At 37.5% G+C, this 21,711-nt stretch overlaps 1 protein-coding gene across 2 annotated transcripts in view; it reads right to left on the bottom strand.

Annotated features, from left to right (window-relative positions):
- The window catches only part of MRPL13 (mitochondrial ribosomal protein L13), a 46,249-nt gene that overhangs the window by 17,736 nt on the left and 6,802 nt on the right, over positions 1–21,711 (bottom strand). For both annotated transcript variants that reach the window (XM_048841574.2, XM_048841576.2), the window contains exons 3-6: positions 15,500–15,593; positions 14,000–14,060; positions 3,813–3,899; positions 288–409 (exon numbers count right to left, since the gene is read on the bottom strand). In XM_048841574.2, the coding sequence (XP_048697531.1) occupies positions 288–409; positions 3,813–3,899; positions 14,000–14,060; positions 15,500–15,593 (364 nt within the window). The remainder of the gene's footprint in view (positions 1–287; positions 410–3,812; positions 3,900–13,999; positions 14,061–15,499; positions 15,594–21,711) is intronic.

Here is a 21,711-nt window from a genome sequence, read left to right as displayed (position 1 = left end):
AATGGGCAGATACAATTTTCAGCCCAAGTTCTTTATATGAAAAACAAAGAGGGGGGAAAGTTGCCACTGAGCTCTATTTCTACGACAGACATTTCCTCCTCAAGCAGAAAATCCATGCCTAAAAAAAAGCCAAACATAACTGAACGTATAAACCGAACACAAAACTATGTATTTTATAAATATGAAAAATTGACATGCCTCAGAGGGATCTCATCTGTTTCTTTAAAGGTTGACGTATCACATCTACAGTCATAAATGTCCTTTTCAAAGGTTTTTAAGATACTTACGGAGTCCAGACCATTGGGAAGGCATCTATTTCTTCTTGCGTGTATTCATCTAACCTCTTGGGGATTCGGCGTGGCTGAGCAAGCTCCTCGACAAGATTATTACGTATGTCTTCTGGGATAACCTGAGGTAGAAGATAATAAATGATTCTCAGCTTTCTAGTTTTTAAGCAATAAATTTTCCCAGTGAGCACTGAAATTCCAAAGAGGAAACCTAAATATCTGTGTGTAGGTACACTTTTCAGAACATTGTGCTACCAGTTCAAGTGGATTCAGTGCTTAATGAATCAACCCATCTAATCAACAGAATTGAGACTACTGCAAAATAATGTTAGTACCTCTAGCTAAGTTGGAATTTGAAGAAATATAATACAGACCATTTAGTATGAGAACCTAACAACATATCTCCAGAAAAACTGTATTCAGTCTTGACTGTAATTAAAAATATAAACATTGATAAGACACCAATTCAAGGTGCTGACATTTTATATATATATATATAGACAACAGTTAAACAATATAATGCAAAGAAATCCCCCAAACACAATTACAGGACCAGACAGAACCCCATTCCCAGCAGAAGCATGACTGAGTTCCTCAGAAAAAGAGCCCTGTCATCCATTCACTGGAGTTCAAATGGCAAAGCATCTCAAAGTAATTTCAGACAATAGTAACTGACTTGATGAAGTGAAAGGTTAAAGGCCAAAGGACAGAAGTAGTCTCAAAGGCAATCAGATCCAAGTCAGTTAACATTATGTACTAGATCGTACTCATCAATCCTTCAGAAATAATAAGCTTGCTCCAAGAAATGAAACTCAAGAGATTAATACTGTTACTGGTATCAATAATCTGTGACTGCTTGATTTGTAAAAAGTATGCTACCAGACACTAAAGATATATACAATATGATTTTGATTTCCTTAATATAGCTCATAGTCAAGCATACTTTTCCACACTTCTGCTACACAAAATGCCAAATAAAAAAAATAATTCTTTTTACTGCCATGCTTTCTGTGGATTGTACCCCAAGAAAATAGTGCATACACGTAGCACTAAAGATCTGGGTGTTGGCATTTATTTAATAAAGCACAGAAACACGCTTCACATATTGTTGCTAGAAAGATCTATATATACTACTGGGTTATAAGCTTAACAAAAATGAAAATATAAATCTGCGTTTTCGACAGAAACCACAGCTGACATGTTCACAATATATTTACGGGTCACTGCTTGACTTAAAATACCTCATGCGGAAAGTAATATTCTAGCTCTTTTGCTGACATGCATCTTTACTTCATTTAAGACAGAGAAAGGAAACGATGGTGTACTGAATAAACATATACATTTTTTTCTGATCACCGCTCTCATATTCTCTCTGTGAGTACACATGCTTCATTTGTTAGAATGTAATTTTTAGAAATTTCCAGTGTAAGGCTGCTGCGTGTTGGCTCCCAAGCACAATGTACAGTATTATGATTATTCTTAGTACAGGAACAACATTTTTAATTGTGATCCTAACAGCATCTGCAAGACGCTCATTGGCATTTGGCAGTGAGTTTCAGCAGGACTGACCAGTTGTTATTACCTTTATCTAGTGGGTGTGGTGTAAGATATCAACAGAAAGCTACCAACATATTGATCATTGACATTATTGTGTGGTGTATGCATGGAGGGCAAATTCAAATTACAAACATAATGAAAATTATATTATCAAAGTGTATATGACAGGCAGGACTAAAGTTACTCCCACCCTAGACAAAGGGGAGGAGACAATCACTCAGCATCATAGCAAGGGGAAGAGATTTGAGAAAACAGATCAATATGCATTTTAGCGAACACCAGAGAGGGAAGAAACCAGCATGGAACTTCCTTCATGACCAGACTCCATGTCATCTTCCCCCCAGTTACTTTTGGGGTACCATTTAAAAGAATCCATTTCAAAGGTTCACTGGACTATAAAAGAAATGGGTGAAGAACCCAAAGCTATCTTTCATCTTAGATGACAAAGGAACCGAGCACTTTAGACTCTATGGGAGATCCTGACGGGCTGGTCAGCCATTTCACTGGTAGGTAGATTGGTAAGGAAACTACCCTGAACAAAGGCTGTGGTTTGTTTTGTTAAGACTTAGCCTCTAGAAAGCATTTTTCACTTTTATTTGCTTGTAACCATTCCTAACTCTATTTTTTATATGTGACTCACTTAAAATCCCATTTCCTTTTATTTTACTTGTTTTTCTTTTTATCTAAACCGACCTCGTGTTGTGTTTGATTTGAAGTGAATGTTAACACCAATTAATGTGGCCAGCTGCTGAGTATGGTCTCTTTAAAGGAACAAATGAACTTGACTCCCTCTCTGAATGGTCGAAGAGAGGGCTGGACATTGCAGAACACACAGTTTAGGGAAAATTCAAGACTGGGGGTGGGGGGTGTTTGGATCATCTTGCCAGGTGTAACCAAAGCTGGGTGAGGCCAAAGTGTGTGCAGTGATGTTACAAGCAGGCTGCTGGAATCAGAACGCTGAACCAGGGCTGCTTAACACAAACAGACACTCAGGGCATGCTTGTACACTGGCTGGAAGCATCCAGCCAAGAGACCTATAGCAGCAGAGCATTTTGAGGCACTCAGGGTTACATGTCAGACAGTGACACAACCCTTCCCTGGTCTGGATTGCACCCCAGAACGTGACATTAATATACACGCTGATTAGTGGAGTAGTCTGGTGAATGAGTACCTTCTGGTTTGGGAGAAACGGGGCTCATACTCCCTCCTATATGGAGACATTATGCTCTGTGAAGTAATTTAGCAAGTTCTGTCCCTTCTTGAGAAGCAAGCTTGGTGAATCTTCAACAGTGAAGATTCTTAGTAGCTTCTGGAGGTTTTATTAGGGTTCTGGGGACTGGAAATAACTTGGGAGGCTTTTTCCCATGGTTTGTGAATTCACAGACTCATTTTTATGCATAACAACTTAGCTTCACCACTGTAGTGCTTCAGTGTAGACACTACCTACAGGGACGAGAGGGGTTCTCCCATTGGTGAAGGTAATCCACCTCCTCGAGAGTTGGTAGCTAGGTCAAATGGAAAGATTCTTCTGTCAACCTAGTGCTATCTACCCTGGGGGATAGGTTGGCTTAATTATGCCACTCAGGGATATGGATTTTTCACACCTCCAAGTGACATAGTTAAGCTGACTTAATTTTCTACTGTAGACCAGGCCTTAAATTTTGAAAACCAGTTCACGGAACCAAAGTTTACAGATACTGTACTCTATCTTGATTTCCAGTTAGAAATAATCTTGTACAGTAAAAGGCCCTTTGTTTTGGCCAAAATACAGAACAATAAGCCTTCTAATGCATGACAATCTTCAGAGCTTTATGAAGTTATAAAGAAAAAACATTAATATTCAAACTGTCTTTAGCTATAAAAGAAACAAGCTGCTTTTCTCATGAAGGGAGATATTTCAATAACTACATCTATACTTCCTTAAAGCATGAGAAATCAGAACATAACCAAGTACAGCTACTGACTTACATCTTCTGGAAAGAGGTGAAGCCTCTGCATCATAGTTCTTCTGTGCAGGTTCTTTGGAAGCATTCTATAAATAGCCAGTTTAACAATCTGAAAGAGACATATATATTATGAAAAAAATATACATCTGGGTATGAAGCAGACATGCCAAAAGAGCAGAAACAATGAGAAAGAGGTAGGCTGAGCTTCCCTCTGCCCATTCCTCCAGATCCTGGACTTTGCTTCAACAAACCACCATCTGGAGGTGCAGCCTGACCATTCCAAGAGGCCAAGGCTCTGGCAACTGTCAGAAGAGCGGGAGAAATTGGAGGGAGCAAGGCTGAGTACCTGTTCATCCACCAGCCCTAGTAGCACAATGCCTGTGCAGACGCAGACATGTACCATGGAAGGCCCCACCACCTTCTATGATGGGGAAGAAGGGAAACAATTATGCAACCTTAACTATCACAGCCACCCCAACCACCTCATAGTACAGAATCCTTTCTAAATATTATATTTTAATTGCTCAGGATTAGAGAGCACTGACAACTTTTCTTCTAAATTAACTGATATATGTGATGTGATAATTAATTAATACTGTTGACGGTCACTAAGTGCTGACAATAACATCGTATTTCCCAGTAGGAAAGCTTCCACAGTGAGCTCTATTTGCAGTTGAGGACTAGATATGTTCATAGGGAGGAAGTGGTTGTGAATCTGAAGGTTCAAGGCAATTGGAGTGAAAGTGAGCATGTATGATAGATTTCATGATTCCAAGGAAAGGAAGGAATGAGAGCAACAAAATAAGAACAATGGACTCAAAAAAAAGACCACATTTTAACAAACTCAGAGAACTGGTAGACAAGATCTCACAGGAAGAAAAATTCTAAGGGATACAGGAGTTCAGGAGAGCTGACAATTTCTCAAGGAAACAATATGAAAGGCACAACCGTAAACTATCCTGATGCAAAGAAAAGATAGGAAGACTAAGAAGAGGTCAATATGGCTCCATCAGACCCTAAGGTTTATCTCTGAGTAACAGCTTCTCCTAGAGTGGTGCAGCTTACATTCTTTCCTTGCTCAGGACCCTGGCTGAAGCCACCACCTAGCTCTAATTGCACTGATGAGAAAACACAGAAGTTTTAATTTAAAAAATTAAGCTTAACAGAATTTGAACTGGCTAATTTTCCAATATAAAAAAGGCACAATGTAAAAAGCAGCACCAACCAGAGTCATTTACAAGCTGATACTTTAGCTACAAAAGGACTCTGATATTGTTACCTGAATACAAAAGAAATATAATTGAGTTTTACAGCAAAAGAACTGAATAGAGGACTACAGAATTCCAAGAAAGCTGTTCTCTAGATCATAGAATATGTGCATACGGATTCAATATTTCATTAAAATTAGACAATGACTTTTAGTAAAACAGAGAATTTTCTTATATTTTAGCTATACATTTCCAATAAACAGAATTCCAGTTAAAATGATGTGTTTATGTGATGATGGTGATCAGATTTTTAAAAAAACCTTAAACGGTCTGAATTCTACAATGAGAAACGCACAGAGCCCCATTGACTTCACTGGGGCTCCATCTCGGCAAAAGGGCCTGCCTACCTAGTTCTCTCAGCAGGACTGCGGCCAAAGTTCCAATGATGGGTACTGTTAAGCCAGCATCCACCAAGTTCAATCCTGTACAGTTGTTTATGCACTCCACCAGTTCTTTACTCGTGGTCCTAGCAACAAATAAGATTTTACATCCTATTTTAAAAAACAACACTCCTGCTGATTTACAAGACACTGTAAAATCTTGTCTTTCAATTATCTCATTCTACTTTATGTACTGAGCCCTGCCTTCAGATTTATAGCTGATGAACAGAGTCCACAGATTTACATAAGATCTTGGGTTCAAAGCATTAAGCTGATGTACACCCCTTCAAATCTGGAATTTCTTTTGATTGATACAGTTTTAGCTATTACCTCTAGACTTAAAACACCTTTGTTTAAGTTGGTCAATTAATACATTTTTGAGACATTAGTTTAACTATTTGTAAAGCAAACCATGAATGTGCCAAAAACATTAATTTTAAATGGATTGCTCACATGTCCAATAAAAGGTCTCCAAAAAAGTTAACAAAACCAAACCTGGGATAGATATTCACTTCAAGTTTCAAAAGTTCAAATTCTGCTTCTTAAACTACAATGAAATGAATATGGTAGTATAGCCTAGAAATGCTTATTTACACTAACATATCTGACTTTTGTTGATTAAACAAACCATTTATGTACACAGGACTGGATTACATTTAAACCTGCTCTAGTAAACTCTCACATTGTCAGCTATGCTAGTGAAAAACTAGCATTTTATTAGTATGAAAAACCTTTTTATTAAAATAATTCTAGAGAGGATTTGTACATTAGGACTTAAAGATTTCAACTTGCGTTGGTGGTGATTGACAGAGCCTGGCTCTTATGTGTAGTTTAATACTGCCTTATATACATTTGTCACACCCAGGAGTGGCTAATTCCTGGAAAAGAATCACTGAATAAGTAAAACAAAATTAAAGCTGTTCACCAACAGGACAATACCACTAAGTACTAAATAAATTGACTGAGGTCCCAGGAGAAAGTATATGGAAGTGACTAAGAAGCTAAGAATCCTAGAACATTAGCAACATACCTTCACACCACATTTATCTGAATGAACTAGCCTTCACAAAGATGCAGGATATGAAAGATTCAGCTAAAAGGTATTGAAACTAAAAGAATTTCAGGATATCTGGGATTTTTTTTTACTAGATTAGACAGAGCTACTGTACATACATCAAAATTACATAAATCCTCTCCATACCAACTCCTTGGTTCTCTTTCCTGCTTAATCATAATGCTTTTCTTCTAATTATTTAGGTTCCACTGGGAGTATTTCAAGAATCAGGAGAAGCTGCATCACTCTGGCTTCGAGAGTTTGATTTCTGTTAACACTTCCCTAATATCTGAATATTTTTATTTATGTATATTAATTGTACTTCTCCCAATCCACCCCATCTCACTCCCCATTACTGCTCTGCCCAACTATTTAAAACTCTAGAGTTAGAGAAGTACTTTAAATTGATATCCTTCAGCGAGCACAATCCTGAAAGGTATTGAGAGCCTTCCACACTTTGCAGGATTGGGCTCAGAATGAGGAACAGATTAAGAACAGTAAAAGCAATTTGTTTTCATCCACAACCAAACCAGAGATCAAACCACCTGTGAAGTCTTGCTGAGAGTATTTTTAACTTCTAAAATACTTGATCCTGTTCCAATATTCTCCCTAATCCATAGCATACTCACTTCTATGTCTCTACTAATCCAGGCTTCAAAGTTTTGCTCTGGTTTATTAAAAACTGTTCCCCCTCCCCATAGTTTTAAAAGAAAACTCTCTGTGTTTGATGTTTTACGAATAGCCTTTTGATATGTATATTACTAGCCAAAATTACTCCTTGTCTTCCCTGACCCAAACTATATAGTCTTTCAAAGACCAACTGTAAGGATTCTGTTCCAGGTTTTTCTTCCAAAAGGTAATCATTATGCAGATGCAATACAAGTCTATGCACATAAGTGATTTTTAAATAACATTCAAAGGTAAGAATGTTTTAAGCGCCCTTATTTCAATTCCTGCAGCTGCATACATTGGGGCAATGACTCCACTGCAGGCTTCCTCACAGCATATTGCCAGTGTGAAATCTTGTCCTGCTTTATAATTATTCTCAGTAGGTGAAGCACACTCTGAGCAATTGTCAACCACTAATTCTTTTCCAGTGGCAACACAGCCACTAAAAACTATGGCCAACTCACATACAGTACTTCTCACTTCTTTAGAATTGTTTTATACTCACTAATTTCATGTGACGTTTTCCAAGTAACTAAATAACCAGCGTCAATTAAATTTTGCTTATATTTTCAATTAGAAAATAAAGTGAAATTTTTAAGTGAATATTTGAGGCCAAAACTTTCTAAACTGAGGTAGCTGAATTAGGCTCCTAAATCCATATCTAGCCACCAATCCAAAAGTAGCTTCATTTGCAAAACTGCCAAGCATCCATAAATTCCACTGAAGTCAATGGAAGTTGCAGGCACTCAATTGCTTTAAAGTCTAGCCACTTCCATTTCTAGGCATCTCAAGAGATGTATGGGCCAAATTTTAGGCATAAAACTTTCACAGTTCTGGTCTCAAACTTTACAGTAATTATGCAAGTGAACTAAAATGTCTGTATGCTTTATTTTTTTATAAAAACTGCCTTTGAGTTCCAAACATGTGCTTCTTGCAAATAAACACATTGAAAGTACATAATCTCTCTGCTTTTTGCTTTCAAAAATGGGCAATATTGGCAAGATAGGGAAATAGTTTGGGAAGTCCAGTGATGCTGCAAGTCAATGCATTCCCTTAGCAGCCTGCAGCAGAAATTAAAGTTGTCCCCAACATATGTCCTAAAGGAAGTTAGTGGTGGTACTACACATGACCTGATTCACTACCACAAAACCAAAGAAGAGGGAAATCATTTTGACCTATAGCAACAGGACGTTATCGCACTGAAACTAGAAAAAAATGTATTAACAAAATACATGGATCGTCCAACAATCTGCACTTAATCTAAGGAAGTCAAGTGAAAGGTTAAAAATGAAATGGTAATTTCTTCTTCATTAAGCACTTCCTGAATAATATGGGCAAGCCCAATATGAAGGAACCCCTAAAACTGCTCATGTAGAAGACACAACCCAGAACATTAGAATTATAAATACTTACTTTAAAACACAGATCTGATCATCTGGTTTTGGAGGCAAAAATTTGCCAAGACAGGCTTGATGACTCTGATAACTTCTTGAGACGATTTTGTTCTTGTTAGAGATCAGTCTTCAAGGATAAAAGGTTAAATTCAAAGGTTCACAAGTTAATAGCCACTCTGCTCTACTTGTTAGACAGAAGTATTAGCAATACTCAAATTTCACCCTATAACAACGGTACTTCATAGCTCCAGCAAGTGGAAAGTCCAGGAAAGAAGCTGTTGTATGGCAAAGATGCTGTGATCAAAACTATTCTGTTGAATAAAATGTCATCAATCCAAAGATCTGAAGAAGATGGTGACGAAGAGGTATGATTATCCATACATCTACCTGCTAATCAAAATGGCTCGTTGCTATCTTTCATTTTTGGCAGCTAAACATTCAAGAAGATTATAGATCTGATGTGTTGGAAATAGGTTAAGACTGAAGGTATGGGATGATTGAGTTGGTGTTCATCCTGGTCCTGCTTTGAGCAGGGGATTGGACTAGATGACCTCCTGAGGTCTCTTCCAACCCTAATATTCTATGAAGGTAAAAGGGTAACACAGATCAAGATGTCTGAGATCCACTCGGGCTGTTTCAGAATATAGATTTAAAACTTGTTTGCTTCATTTGGCTTTCTCCAGTAGAATTCCTCTGAAATGTGAGAGATTTGATCTTTCTCAAGCCAACTCCAAGTTTCTCTTAAGCTTGACGGGCCAATTTAAGAGTCATTAAAACTTCTTATTCAGAGAATTAAGAGACCAATTTATTTGCTTACTCTGACCATCTATTGCAACTCCTCTAGAGCCAATTAGATCTGCCATGCATCAGAATCGTGTAAAATGAAGGCAGGCTGGTCACTTGCTGCTTTAACTTGCCATTTCTCTGTGGCTCTTACCTTCCCACAAAAAACAGAACACAGAGGCATGCACAGGAATTTAAATTTGACTGCTTTTAGAGGGGCATGTTCTGTGTCCCCAGGGCCGGAGGAATCCTGTACCCCCACCGATTACTGGGGGGGGAAGGGGGATATGCCTCTGCTCCCTGCCCCCATGCATGCCCCCTGAAAAAAACATATGTATTCAGTATAGCAATAGAAGCTAGAACTCCTGTGCTGTTATCTGAGTGCCTCACTGTGAGGCTCTGGGATGTGCAGGCCTCTTTGAATATCCCTTATTCCATGTGTAACAAGGGAATTGTTAACACTGGAGGGGATACCAGGAAATTATTTGTACAACTAGGTGGATCCCCAGCCAGCTGTTATGACAGATTCTGCTCCTTCACCTTGATTTGGTCCCTGGCTTCTGACTTTGGCTTTGACCCTTGGCCTGGTTCCTGGTTTCTGATTCCAGTTCTGACCTGTGGTTCTCTAGGGCTCAGTCTGGCACCACCCACTAGTCCTGACTGCCCACACCCCAGCTGTGACAGTTAATAATTTCAAAAGTACTGACAAATCGCTGTTTAATACTGTTTAATATATAATACTATTCATTGTTTAATCATTTAAATTTAAATAACTTCTACCATGTTTTAAGTGAAAGCAAATAGTTTGCTAATTACAGGCAGTACACCTATTTAGTATTAAAACGTTTTAGAAGCTTTGAATTAATTTACATGTTTGCTAGCTAAAGAATACTTCTGAATACTATTTGTGCAAGTGGATAGAATATAAATAGGATTTTTCTTGTTGAACTTGCTTACCTTATTGATAGATGGTTTAATAAAACATTTTCATACTAATTCTGACGAGATCATACTATAGTTTAGTTACTTTGCAATAAGAGGTTTGTGTTCTGCACTTGTATAGACATAGCAAGGAATACAAAGTTAAGCACTGATTAGAATATGTTGTTTAAACAAGACCTTGTATTGAAGTAGCATGGAGAATGCCAATGTTGGGGGGGTGGGGTTAGGGGGAATTAGCATAGATTTCCACTTCCAAAAATACTGTTCAAGTTAAATTTATCAGAAGCTAATCTTGATAGATTCTTAACTATAAATGAATATCACAGAATCAACTCAATATGGAGGATAATCTCATAGTATTTATAGATTTTTCCTATAATTTAGGTCCTGTCCTTGGGCCACTAGAGCACTCTGCCTTTCATCCTGCCATTTCATGTAGTTACAAAATATTGTTGTCTGTGAAATGCAAGTAAAAATTAGAATACACACCCAGGTTGTTAACAGAAACTTTCATGCACATTCAGCTACCTATATTATTTTTTGTCATGTCACTGTTTGTACAGGTTGCAGATAAACTGCTTGTTATGCCATCATGGTCCACTAAACTTATCAAGATCAGAATGATCTATAAGAATAGCTACACAGACAGAATATTTGGCATACTAAACTACCATCTACTATTCTAAACTAACAATGTGACAAAAACAGAAATCAGATCTCTTTCTGATCTCTCTAACCATCAAATTAGATTTTTTGCTTTGAACACAGAGTGAGTTAAATCCCCAGAGTTCTTTAGAGGGTTGTTACACAAGAACACCTTTCTCGCTAAATACAATGAAGTTCTGAATTCTATCACCATTTGCTGAATCTTTGTCAAACATGTTTTAACTATTGGCAATGCTCTGAATTTGTCTTAGATGAATTTCGCTGGGAACAGTGGGAGTTTGGCAAGAAAAACAAAACTCAGAGTGAATGCCAGAAGGGATCCAGTTCTCAGGCCCTTGCAAATAAATTAGGCTATAGCGCCTCCCAGTGTACAGCTACTAATATCTGAAGTTCAAACAAAAATGGTAAAGTAGAGAACTGATTTTGGACATGGAACAAATAATAGTTTAGGAAGTCAGTACAGATATAGCAGAGCCTCCCCTTTAAGTGCTTTTTTGTTTTACTTTAATTGAGTACAATTAGACAACTGACTACAAGCAGCAAAGCTCTTTGGGGGCAGTGACTCTCTTTTTGGTCTGTATATGTACAGTGCCAAACACAACAAGATCCTGGTCCATAACTGTATCTCCTAGATGGTACTGCAATAAAACAACAATAATTCAACAGATGCATAATCTGGTGTGATTACAGCAAGTGTTTTAAAATTAGTTATATAAATGTCCTTGAGCCAAATCCTTTTGAAGTCAGGGGGAATTTTCTATTGGCTTTACTGGGCTTTTAAATCAGTCCCTAATGGATGTGTGTCTTAGGGTATGTCTATATAGCAGTTAGATACCTGTCGCTGGCCCATGCCAGCTGACTTTGGCTCACAGGCCTCGGGCTAAGGGGCTGTTTAACTGCAGTGCGGACACCCAGGCTTGGGCTCTCCCACATCACAGGGTCCCAGAGCCCAGGCCCTACTCTGAGCCCAAACATCTACACCACAGTTAAACAGCCCCTTAAGCCGAGCCCCATAAGCTCGAGTCAATTAGCATGAGTCAGCCGCGGGTTTTTAATTGCAGTGTAGATATACTCTCAGAGTCTAATCCTTAGAGGTGCTGCACACAACTCTCAGTAAAAGCAAGGGAATGGATTCCAATATGTTTTTCCCAAGTCAGTATCACAAAGCTCATATCTATATATCCAGAGCAGGCAAGATTTTCAAAAATGGGAAGCAGAAGTTAAATGCCTACATCCGCAGTTAGGGTACAATTTTTTGAAAATCTTGGCAATCAATAATATTAAGCTATCAATTAATACCTATTAATCTTCTCCCTCAGCAGAAGTAGTAGTATCCCGTTTCTGCATTACACACTGAATCCAGATTTTACCCAGGGGCCCAAGTTCAACATGATCAACATTTTTCAGTTCTTGGATACATCATATGTTCAGGATATACCACTGGAAAACAGCTAAAAATCAATCAATAGAATCCACTGTTGAATTTCACTGCAAGAGAGATGCGGGTGTACTGTCTTGCATTCTCTTTTTAAAATCAGCATTATTTCCTCCAGCTGCTTAGAAAGGACTATGATTATTAAGCGATGTACAACTTTGCTAAGACTGGCTTGGGGTGTGTGATTTATGAAAAGGGTCAAATCTTTAAAACTGAAGTCAGTCAGTCAAAAATGAACCAAGTTAAAAACCTTGATTTGCCCATTTGAATAGCATAATGTGAACCACAGTTTTAGCTACAAAGCACAGCATTATATATATTTTGTTGAAATAACTGTCCTTAAAATTGTCACACTTTAGCTCCATACTGAAGGTTAATACAAAACACATTAGTTTCATAGTAGTTACCATCTCATTGTTTTTTTATTAGATTAACCTGTTTTACCCTCTTGACTAGTTCCCCATATGTTATTCTAGTTTTGTGTAGTAGGCTGGATATGGTAATCCACAGTGTAGGAGCTTTACTCCCACAGCAGGGAGTTCATCTGGTGAAGGATCTCTGGTCTGCACTCCATTTTTCATGCTGTCTAAAGTGCATGTAAGAGCAAGAAGCAGAGTACTCCCCGCTCGGTCTGATACACCCACCTCAAGAAGAGCAGAGTTCTAATTCACTTTAAACAGTGAACCTTGCTGTATTAAAAAAGAATAAACAGTGCTCCTACACCAGTGGTGGACAACCTGTGGCCCATCAGGGTAATCTGATTGCGGGCCGTGAGACATTTTGCTGACGTTGACTGTCTGCCGGCATGGCCCCCTGCAGCTCCCAGTGGCTGCAGTTCGCCATTCCCGGCCAATGGGAACTGCGGGAAGTGGTGGGCTGCAGGGAAGTGCTGGCCGCTGCTTCCCGCAGCTCCCATTGGCTGGAAACAGAGAACCGCGGCCACTAGGAGCCGGGGGACTGTGCCGGCGGATGGTCAACGTCAGCAAAATGTCTCACGACCTGCAATCAGATTACCCTGATTGGCTGCATGTGGCCCGCAGGTTGCCCACCACTGTCCTATGCCATATGGCTGGGGAGGCCACCACAGGAGGAGTGGGGGAGAGAAAAATCAGGGAAAAGGACAAAAACCAAAGAGGAAAGAAGGAACATAGAAAGATAAGGCATGAGGAGAAACAGAGACAGTGATGCAGATTTAGGCCACCAATTCAGTAAAGTATCCCTATTTAGGAGACTATTTAAGCATGAGCTGAACTGGAGAGAGAGAGAGAGAGCGCAGAGGAGAAGGTGAAAGAGTGAATACGTGAAGAAAAAGATGGGAAGGGGAAGACAGAACTCAGAATAAAGGAGAGGACAGAGTGATACAATGGAGAAGAGAGTAGCTGGTCACTCAGGAGATCCCAACTACAAACTAAACACCAAAATTTCTATTTTCCACCTTTGTAGTAACTAGGGTTTCTTTTTCTTTTTTTTTTTTTTTAAAGTAAGGTTTGGTGAAAAGGCAAATGGAAGAGCTTGATTCAGTTTTTTGTCCATCGGAAGAATAGCAAGTCAATATGATGAAATAGTTCCCCTAAACTAGCTAAGGAGAGCAAAAGTTAAAATGAAACAGGTTACTTACCGCTGTTGGATCTTTTAGGTGAAGTTGTGTTGCTGTCACTTGTTTTAAGCCACCTGGATAACTAAAAAAACACCCAAAGAACATATTTAATAATTAAGACAGTGAAACAAAATAAAAAAGACAGTGATTTTTTTTCTAATACAATGTTTGATTCTGTAAACACTTTTTTTCATTATTACTCACTGTTGAATTATATTTGTAACACGTTACCTGCGTATTATAAATTTTACATAAATGGCTTTCATGGACACAAGCAGATCAGTACACAAGGCTGAAAGGTTTGAACTAAAAAAAATATTGCCAGCTGATCACAGCGAGGCAGGTGGCAAGTTACATCATGCGCAAGCTATTATCCCAACAAACAGCTTATCATTATCATTACTTTGCCCTCTGCTCCCTAATCCCATTTACCTATATTGTAAGCTTTATGGGGGAAGATGTTGTGTTTACTGCTGTTATAAATCTTATCGGGTCCTACAAATTTGGTATTTTTTCCAACTACTGATCTGAACTTTGGATCTGGTCCAAAATCTATTGAAGTCAATGGGGGACTTTCCATTACTTCAATGGATCAGCTCCAACTTCATAAAACCTTAAGAACTGAAAATATCAGTACTGTCAGTATATGGAATACATTTAGAATATTCACTTAAAACTGCAGTTATCTGAATACTACTATAATTCCCTCCCTCTACTAACACCCTCAACTCCACTTTTATGTTTTCCATACAATTATTCAGATTTTCAGAATAGATCTATTTTAATAATTAGAGATAAACCAACTAATGTGGTCATGTTCGAAACAAGGGAGCAACTGTTCCTATTTGCTTTGACTGACTGATTAGAATTCCACCCAGAAACAAATTATTCCTGCCAGTACTAAATACAGAAGCTTGGGAAATAACCACTATTGACAGCTTATATATCAATTTTGTCTCCATAGTACCTCATGTCTTAAAAGTTTTCTCAGTGATTTTTAGAGAGATTTAAATCACACAGATGTAATTCTGTAACATCAAAATGCATTCTTTATCTTTATTCAGTTAAACCTTTTGCATTGGAAAATGATCTTGATCTTGCTATTTGCCCTTTGGTATAATAACGTAACTTAAGAGGACTTCTGCACTGCTCTTAAATTGTTGTTTTTTGTTTAGTTGGCTTTTTTAGTGTTTTACAAAACAAAATCCCTTTTGCTATTTAATTAAAATGATATTCCTGTTCTTGGCTTCACCTCCATCCAGTAAGATTGTTTTGCTAGGCAAATTTAACTTATGCCTTCTTCTGACGTCTTGTATCTCAGATGATTTCCCTAGCAATAGATATTGTGCCAGGGTGGACAGAGAAATTTAACAGAACATAAGATTTATGACACACAAAAGGAATTTCCTTTGAATTCACATTTTCTAGTTAGTGAATTTACTTAAAAGCAAAATGGATTTCAGCATCAATCTCTACTACTAACTTCTTTGAGCATTTACTATCAAATCATGGACCACTTACCCTGTGTGAGAAGAATATACTTTCTGTTCCCATTTGTTACCAGAAAATGCAATGTGTCTCGTATTTATTATGACAACATGATCTCCACAGTCACCTAGATTATAAAGGATAGAAATTTCAATAGGAGATATCACAAGGGAAATACAAAAGTCCTCACAAAATTACTCACAGAAACAGAGCAAATATCACATTATAATGTCTCAAATGAAACAATCACTGAAAAGCATCACCTTTAAAATAAAAATCTAGCCATAAATAGAGAATTTATTTACTTTTTTCATTATCACCACCACCATGTTAAATGCTGGGTGAATACATTTTTTTTTTAAACCAGCGTGGGTAGTTTAAGTCAATGCAAGTTGCATGAGTAAGATCTGCATGTCTTAAGTCACTGGGTAACATTTTATTTTATTCAATACACTATATGTTTGCTCTACACTACCAAAAGTCAATGTGAACAAATTAAACACAAACTGAAGATAAATCTTTAAAGCAGAATTTAAATTAATTTCAGATTTCTAAAACAATTTTTCATATTAAACAATTTCATAATGAACAATTTTTCATAATACTGAATTTTGGACTAGAAAAATATTAATATGAAACAATCTTAGGACCTAAAGCTAAAATATATATTGGAAACTAAAAGAAAGATTTAACGTCATTAGCTTTGTGCTAGACTGAAGCATTTGTACTAAAAATCAGGTAGAGCTGAGTGTTACAATGTAGAATCATAGAGCTGGAAGGGACGTCAAGAGGTCATCTAGTCCAGTCCCCTGCACTCGTGGCAGGACTAAGTATTATAACATACACAAATGGGTGCAATATGAAAATTTTCCTGCTATATAGAGAGCATCCCTCCCATCTATAGGTACCAAAATGAAAAAACAAACAAACCTGTATTCTATTACTAAACATACTTTTCAAGCATTAGAAATTTTGACAGATCTTCCAAATTAAATAAAATGTGACTAATTTGTTTTTTTTACTAAATTCCAACATGTATAAAATAACTGTGAAACAAGTGCAAGTTTTCTAAAAAATATATATACATCCTCTTGATGAGTCATTACTATTCCATTAATTCAGATCTCTGGAAGATCATTCACCTGGAATTCATTTCCATATTGAGATTTAACCAGTTAGTCTAAGTGCCATATTAACGTATAATAAAAATGTAATTAATATTTGAAGAAACTGATAATGCAAAACAAACATTGTTGTGGGGGAAGATCTCCCAAAGGTATAATCCTTACTACATACATCCAGAAAATCTATGTGACATTTCATTGCTGACTGATCACTTTTACAAGTATTGTCTATCTACACAAAATATGGAAGGCAGGTGAATTCTGAGGAAATCTGGTATAATTTGTAGGTTTTTGGGAGGAAAAATGGATTTAAGATAATTTTTAGCAATTATTCTTCAAAATTGAAAGTTTATGCACCAGCAGTTGCTGATGGAGAAAATCTTTGACATCAGCAGCTACATTTTTCTGTCAGATTTTATCCTAAAATGCTGATGGTTTCATGTGCTGTCTGATCTCACAAACTAAACAGGATCATTAGGCGATTCAATAATTGTCAGTCTACCATTTGAGCCAATATTGAACCAATGCTCCAGTATGTTACTGGAGGTGCCAACCTTTGGATTAGAGATTAAAAATCCAAAGAAAAAATTTATTAGAGTAGACATAATAACCCAATTTGTAATTTGTTTATTTATTTGTTTAAGGTCTTGATTATGACAGAAGTTGCTTTAAAAAACAAACAAATCTAAAATCAGTTTAAAGCTGATTTTGTTCAGTGAAAAATCCTGTGTGAACACACAAACTGGTTTAAAACTGGCCTATATGTGTTTAGCTTACATGATAGCATAAACAGATTTAAATAGAATTAACATTGTTCACACATCACACCTTTAGTTAAACCAGTGCAACTCTGTGGAAAGACCAAGCCCATACATATCTCAGGAATCCCTTGCGCTTTCAGTTGGACACAGTATTCTTTGCTTCTTGTCTTTAAATAGTATGCACTGTTCCTGTAACACTTCAGAGGTGGCCTCATTCAACAGTGTTAAAAAGGGAAAACAGTACTGTATGCACAATTAAGCTCAATATTTGTTCATAGCTCCTGCAGCGTAGACCCAATGAACTGTATTGGAGTAAAAATGTTTTCTGGCTGTTCTCATGATATATCGATTTGTCATATTTTAAGTTTTTTTAATTAATATTTCTTAATAAACATACACACACACAGACCCCAAAGAAAAGACCAAGACCTTAATCTTCATTAATTACTTAGGTTTTTCTTCTTTATTTAATAAAGTGCCTGACATCTGCCTAGCATCACGAGTCAGTCTGCCACTTATTAGCTTACAAAACTAACAACCTACATGCCAAACTTTGTGTTCATTTTCAGATGATAAGTCTTAACTCTTTCTCCTAACCATTATAAGTACCAAACATTACAAACTGAAGGAATTCCTGAAGTTTTCACCCTAAAGGCTGATCAGCATTTTATTGCAAGGGGTGAAGAATAATTATCCACATTAAGGTAGTTGTGCTGAGCTCCAACACAGTAAATTACCAAGTGCATTTTGGTTTCCTTTAATTGCTTTTGTTAGATTTATTTAATCTTCTAAGAAGTTTTAATAACAATTAAGTATCAATGTTTAACTTCAATTGAGGGAACAAAAGTACAGTGAATATGATCAATATTCTTATGATATTGAATGCTTGGTGTAATGTGTGTGGTATAATTTTATCTAAAATTTTGAAATTTGCGGAAAAAGTATACCACTGTTCACGGCTTAAATGCAAGATAAGTTTACATGAAATCAAATTTCTTCCCTCCCTCTGAGTTGGAATTCAGTTCAGTATATTTGGAAAAACAAACAAATAAACAGAAGAGTTTTATTGAACAGAAGCATTACACAGAAAATTCAGTTTTAGTCCATTTAAAATATTGAAATCTCAGAGTTCTGAGAACTATGTTAATAATTTAAAAAACAATAGTCTGCACTTCCAGCATCACGAAGCAATAAACAATGCAAAATGGAAATCCATACGGACACTGCTCTTTTACAGATTACTTATCTCTCACCCGCACTAGCCTCCAGAAACAACACAATCACATTAAAAAACTAACAGTGTTCAAGACACTACATCAAAAGCTATTTAAATAATAAATGAATGTATTAAATACAGTATCCTGTGTGCAATACTGTATAAGTGGTGCTTTACAGATTAAAAGTACTGTTATTTTATTAAAAAGATTTTAACCTGTTTCATCAGAAGCAGCAAACCAAATAAAATCCTTCTGGAAACAACCTTTCTTCCCTGCCCAGAAGTTAAAAATTGAATGAATGTGAAGTTGAATGATCTTTTGCAGTGAATGATCAAAAACATTAATTTTCAGGGAAGTTTGGTCTCAAGTGACATCTTGTGGATAAAAGATGTTTTGCAGTTTTAAAATTCACATTATTCAAATCACTTCTACAATCGCATTGTAAGTTATACTTTCTGCTATGAAAAATAATAACTAATCTAAATTTTCACATGAAAATTAATTGTGAAACAATGTATACCCAGCTTCAACCAATATTAGATTCGTTATTTCAAAGACAATATCAACAAACTATAGCAATACAGATAAGGTTTTGGAACACAGGGTTTTCAACTCAAAAGATTCATATTTAATAAAAGACTCTGAACTTAGCGCGCACACAAGGTTGAAAGTGTCAGTGTTTCTTTTAGCCTTACTAAATCTTTGTGATAATTTGCACAAGGGCCATGGAAAGATTTTCAATGTCACATTCTCAGCATTGTGGACAGGGACCATCTTTTTGTACAACTACCTGGCACAATCGGGTCTCAATCCATGACTATGGCTCATAAGTGCTATAGTAACAGAAATAAACAGTAATGCCTGTATAGCAGATTAGCCAGCCTGTTTGGAAGGGAGACAAATCTTTTGGTTTAAATTAAAATAGATATTTGAAATTTATTTAAAAAAAGAGATGAGAAACATTTTATTCGTATATTTTGAAAATTCTGCTTGAAAAGGAAGTAGCTTTTAATGAACAATTTTGTCATGTGTTTTACGTAAAGGGACAACCAATTTGATGTATTTTAATGTCAATTTAAAAAAAAAAAGTTAAAAAGTAGTGTCAGTTACTGTACTTGCCCCTATGCTCACTTTCACATTATTTTGGTTTCACAATAATATTTTGCTATTTGTTAAAACGTTTCTCTCTCTGTTATGATAACTGCACAGTTATATACTTAAAACAATGATGCCAAACCACAAGCAGCCATATTGTGTTGTCAAATGCACAAACTAAAAATTAAAAAAATAAATATTTGTTGTTCTAATCTCTTTTAGCATTGTAAGGTATAATCACAATAGATTTTAGACAAAATTTATATAAGAAGATTCCAGGAGCGTCACTATGTGTGTCACTCCAAAGCCTAAAACATCTGTAGAGGCAGCATAAAGCGATGGAAACAGCTACAGCATAATTGAGGGCTCTTTTTGTCCAGAATATCACCAGGCTGAATCATCACCAAGTTTTGCTGACTGTTACCATCCAATTTTTAAGTTCTTAGCTGTTCTTACTTTTTGAATTATACCCATGAGATATAGCTACAGTAAAGCCTGGTCTATACTACAAAGGTAGGTTGACGTAAGCCACCCTACGTTGACGTAATTGTGCACAAGTCTACAATTAAATTTATCTCCCACAGATGTAAAGTGGCCCATTATGACGGCATACAACACCAGCTCCCTGAGTGGCACTGAACCATGGTCTATGTATGGAGGTTGATGTAGCATGAGTGTAGATGCTGTGTTACCTGTGCGTTACCCTAACAGTCCTCAAGCAGCTGTCCCACAATGCCCAACACGGACCACTCTGGTCACAATTGTTAACTCCACTATCTAGGGATCACGCATTTCAGAAGCCCCCTACTCTGCCTTTAAAACCCCTGCGAATTTTTGAAATGCCTTTTCCTCGTTGCCCAGCTTGGTGAGCACACCTCTATCTGCTTTGTTCATGTGTGCAACGGCCCAGCTGATTATGTCGGCTACATGCTCTGGACACACACCTGCCTGGAGCAGAGAGAAGATATTGAATCTCCTGGGCCTGTAGGGAGAAGAGGATGTGCAGGCACAGCTCCGAACCAGCCATAGAAACATTGACATCTATCAGCAGATTGCTCAGGAGATGCAGTAGAAGGCGTACGACAGGGACCAGCAGTAGTGCTGCGTGAAAGCCACAGAAATGCAGCACACAAACCAGGATGTCAGAGAGGCCAACGATCAATGTGGTGCTGACCCGCAGACCATCCACTTTTACGAAGAGCTACATGCCATACTTGGCAGAGACCCTACCACCATGCTGCACACCACGTGGATACCTGTGAGGAGCTCCAGTCACAGGCTGCTGCTGTGAACAATGAGGAGGTGGATGAGGAATATGGGAGACAGGTGTTGGAGGGTTCAGCTGTGCTGTGCGTCAGGAACTGTTGTTGATATCACTGCAGTCCAGCCAGTCCCTGCAATCGAGCATGGGCAAGCACAGTACAGAGGAAAGAACTTTGGGTAAATGTGTAAATAAATTTCCAATTACAGTGATGGCACCCCAAAATTAGCAGGACACAGCTATTGACTTTTCATTAATTTATTCATACTACAAGAAGTAGCGGTACAACAAAGAGAGGTAAAGTTGCTATCTGCTCTTCATTCTCCTCAAGAGTAAGGTGGGGTGGGGGCCATGTGGAGCAGTTTGTTTATGTACACAGGGATGTACCTTGAATCCTCCTGAGAGATCTCGATGAAACTTCCATGGAGGTACTCAGCAATCCTTTCCCAAAGGTTTCTAGGCTTTGGCAACCTTATTTCTTCCTCTGCAATGGGCCACTTTCCCATGCCAGTCGGTGGTTGTCATAAATATAAAGGGAAAGGTAAACACCTTTAAATCCCTCCTGGCCAGAGGAAAAACCCTTTCACCTGTAAAGGGTTAAGAAGCTAAGATAACCTCACTGGCACCTGACCAAAATGTCCAATGAGGAGACAAGATGCTTTCAAAGCTGGAGGGGGGAGAAACAAAGGTTCTCTCTGTCTGTGTGTTGCTTTTGCTGGGACCAGAGCAGGAATGCAGGTCAGAACTCCTGTAAAGAGTTAGCACCAATCTAGTTAGATATGCATTA

Source organism: Caretta caretta, chromosome 2, assembly GCF_965140235.1.
Source record: "Caretta caretta isolate rCarCar2 chromosome 2, rCarCar1.hap1, whole genome shotgun sequence".
Lineage (NCBI taxonomy): Eukaryota > Metazoa > Chordata > Testudines > Cheloniidae > Caretta > Caretta caretta.
This window is presented reverse-complemented; position numbering and strand designations above follow the sequence as displayed.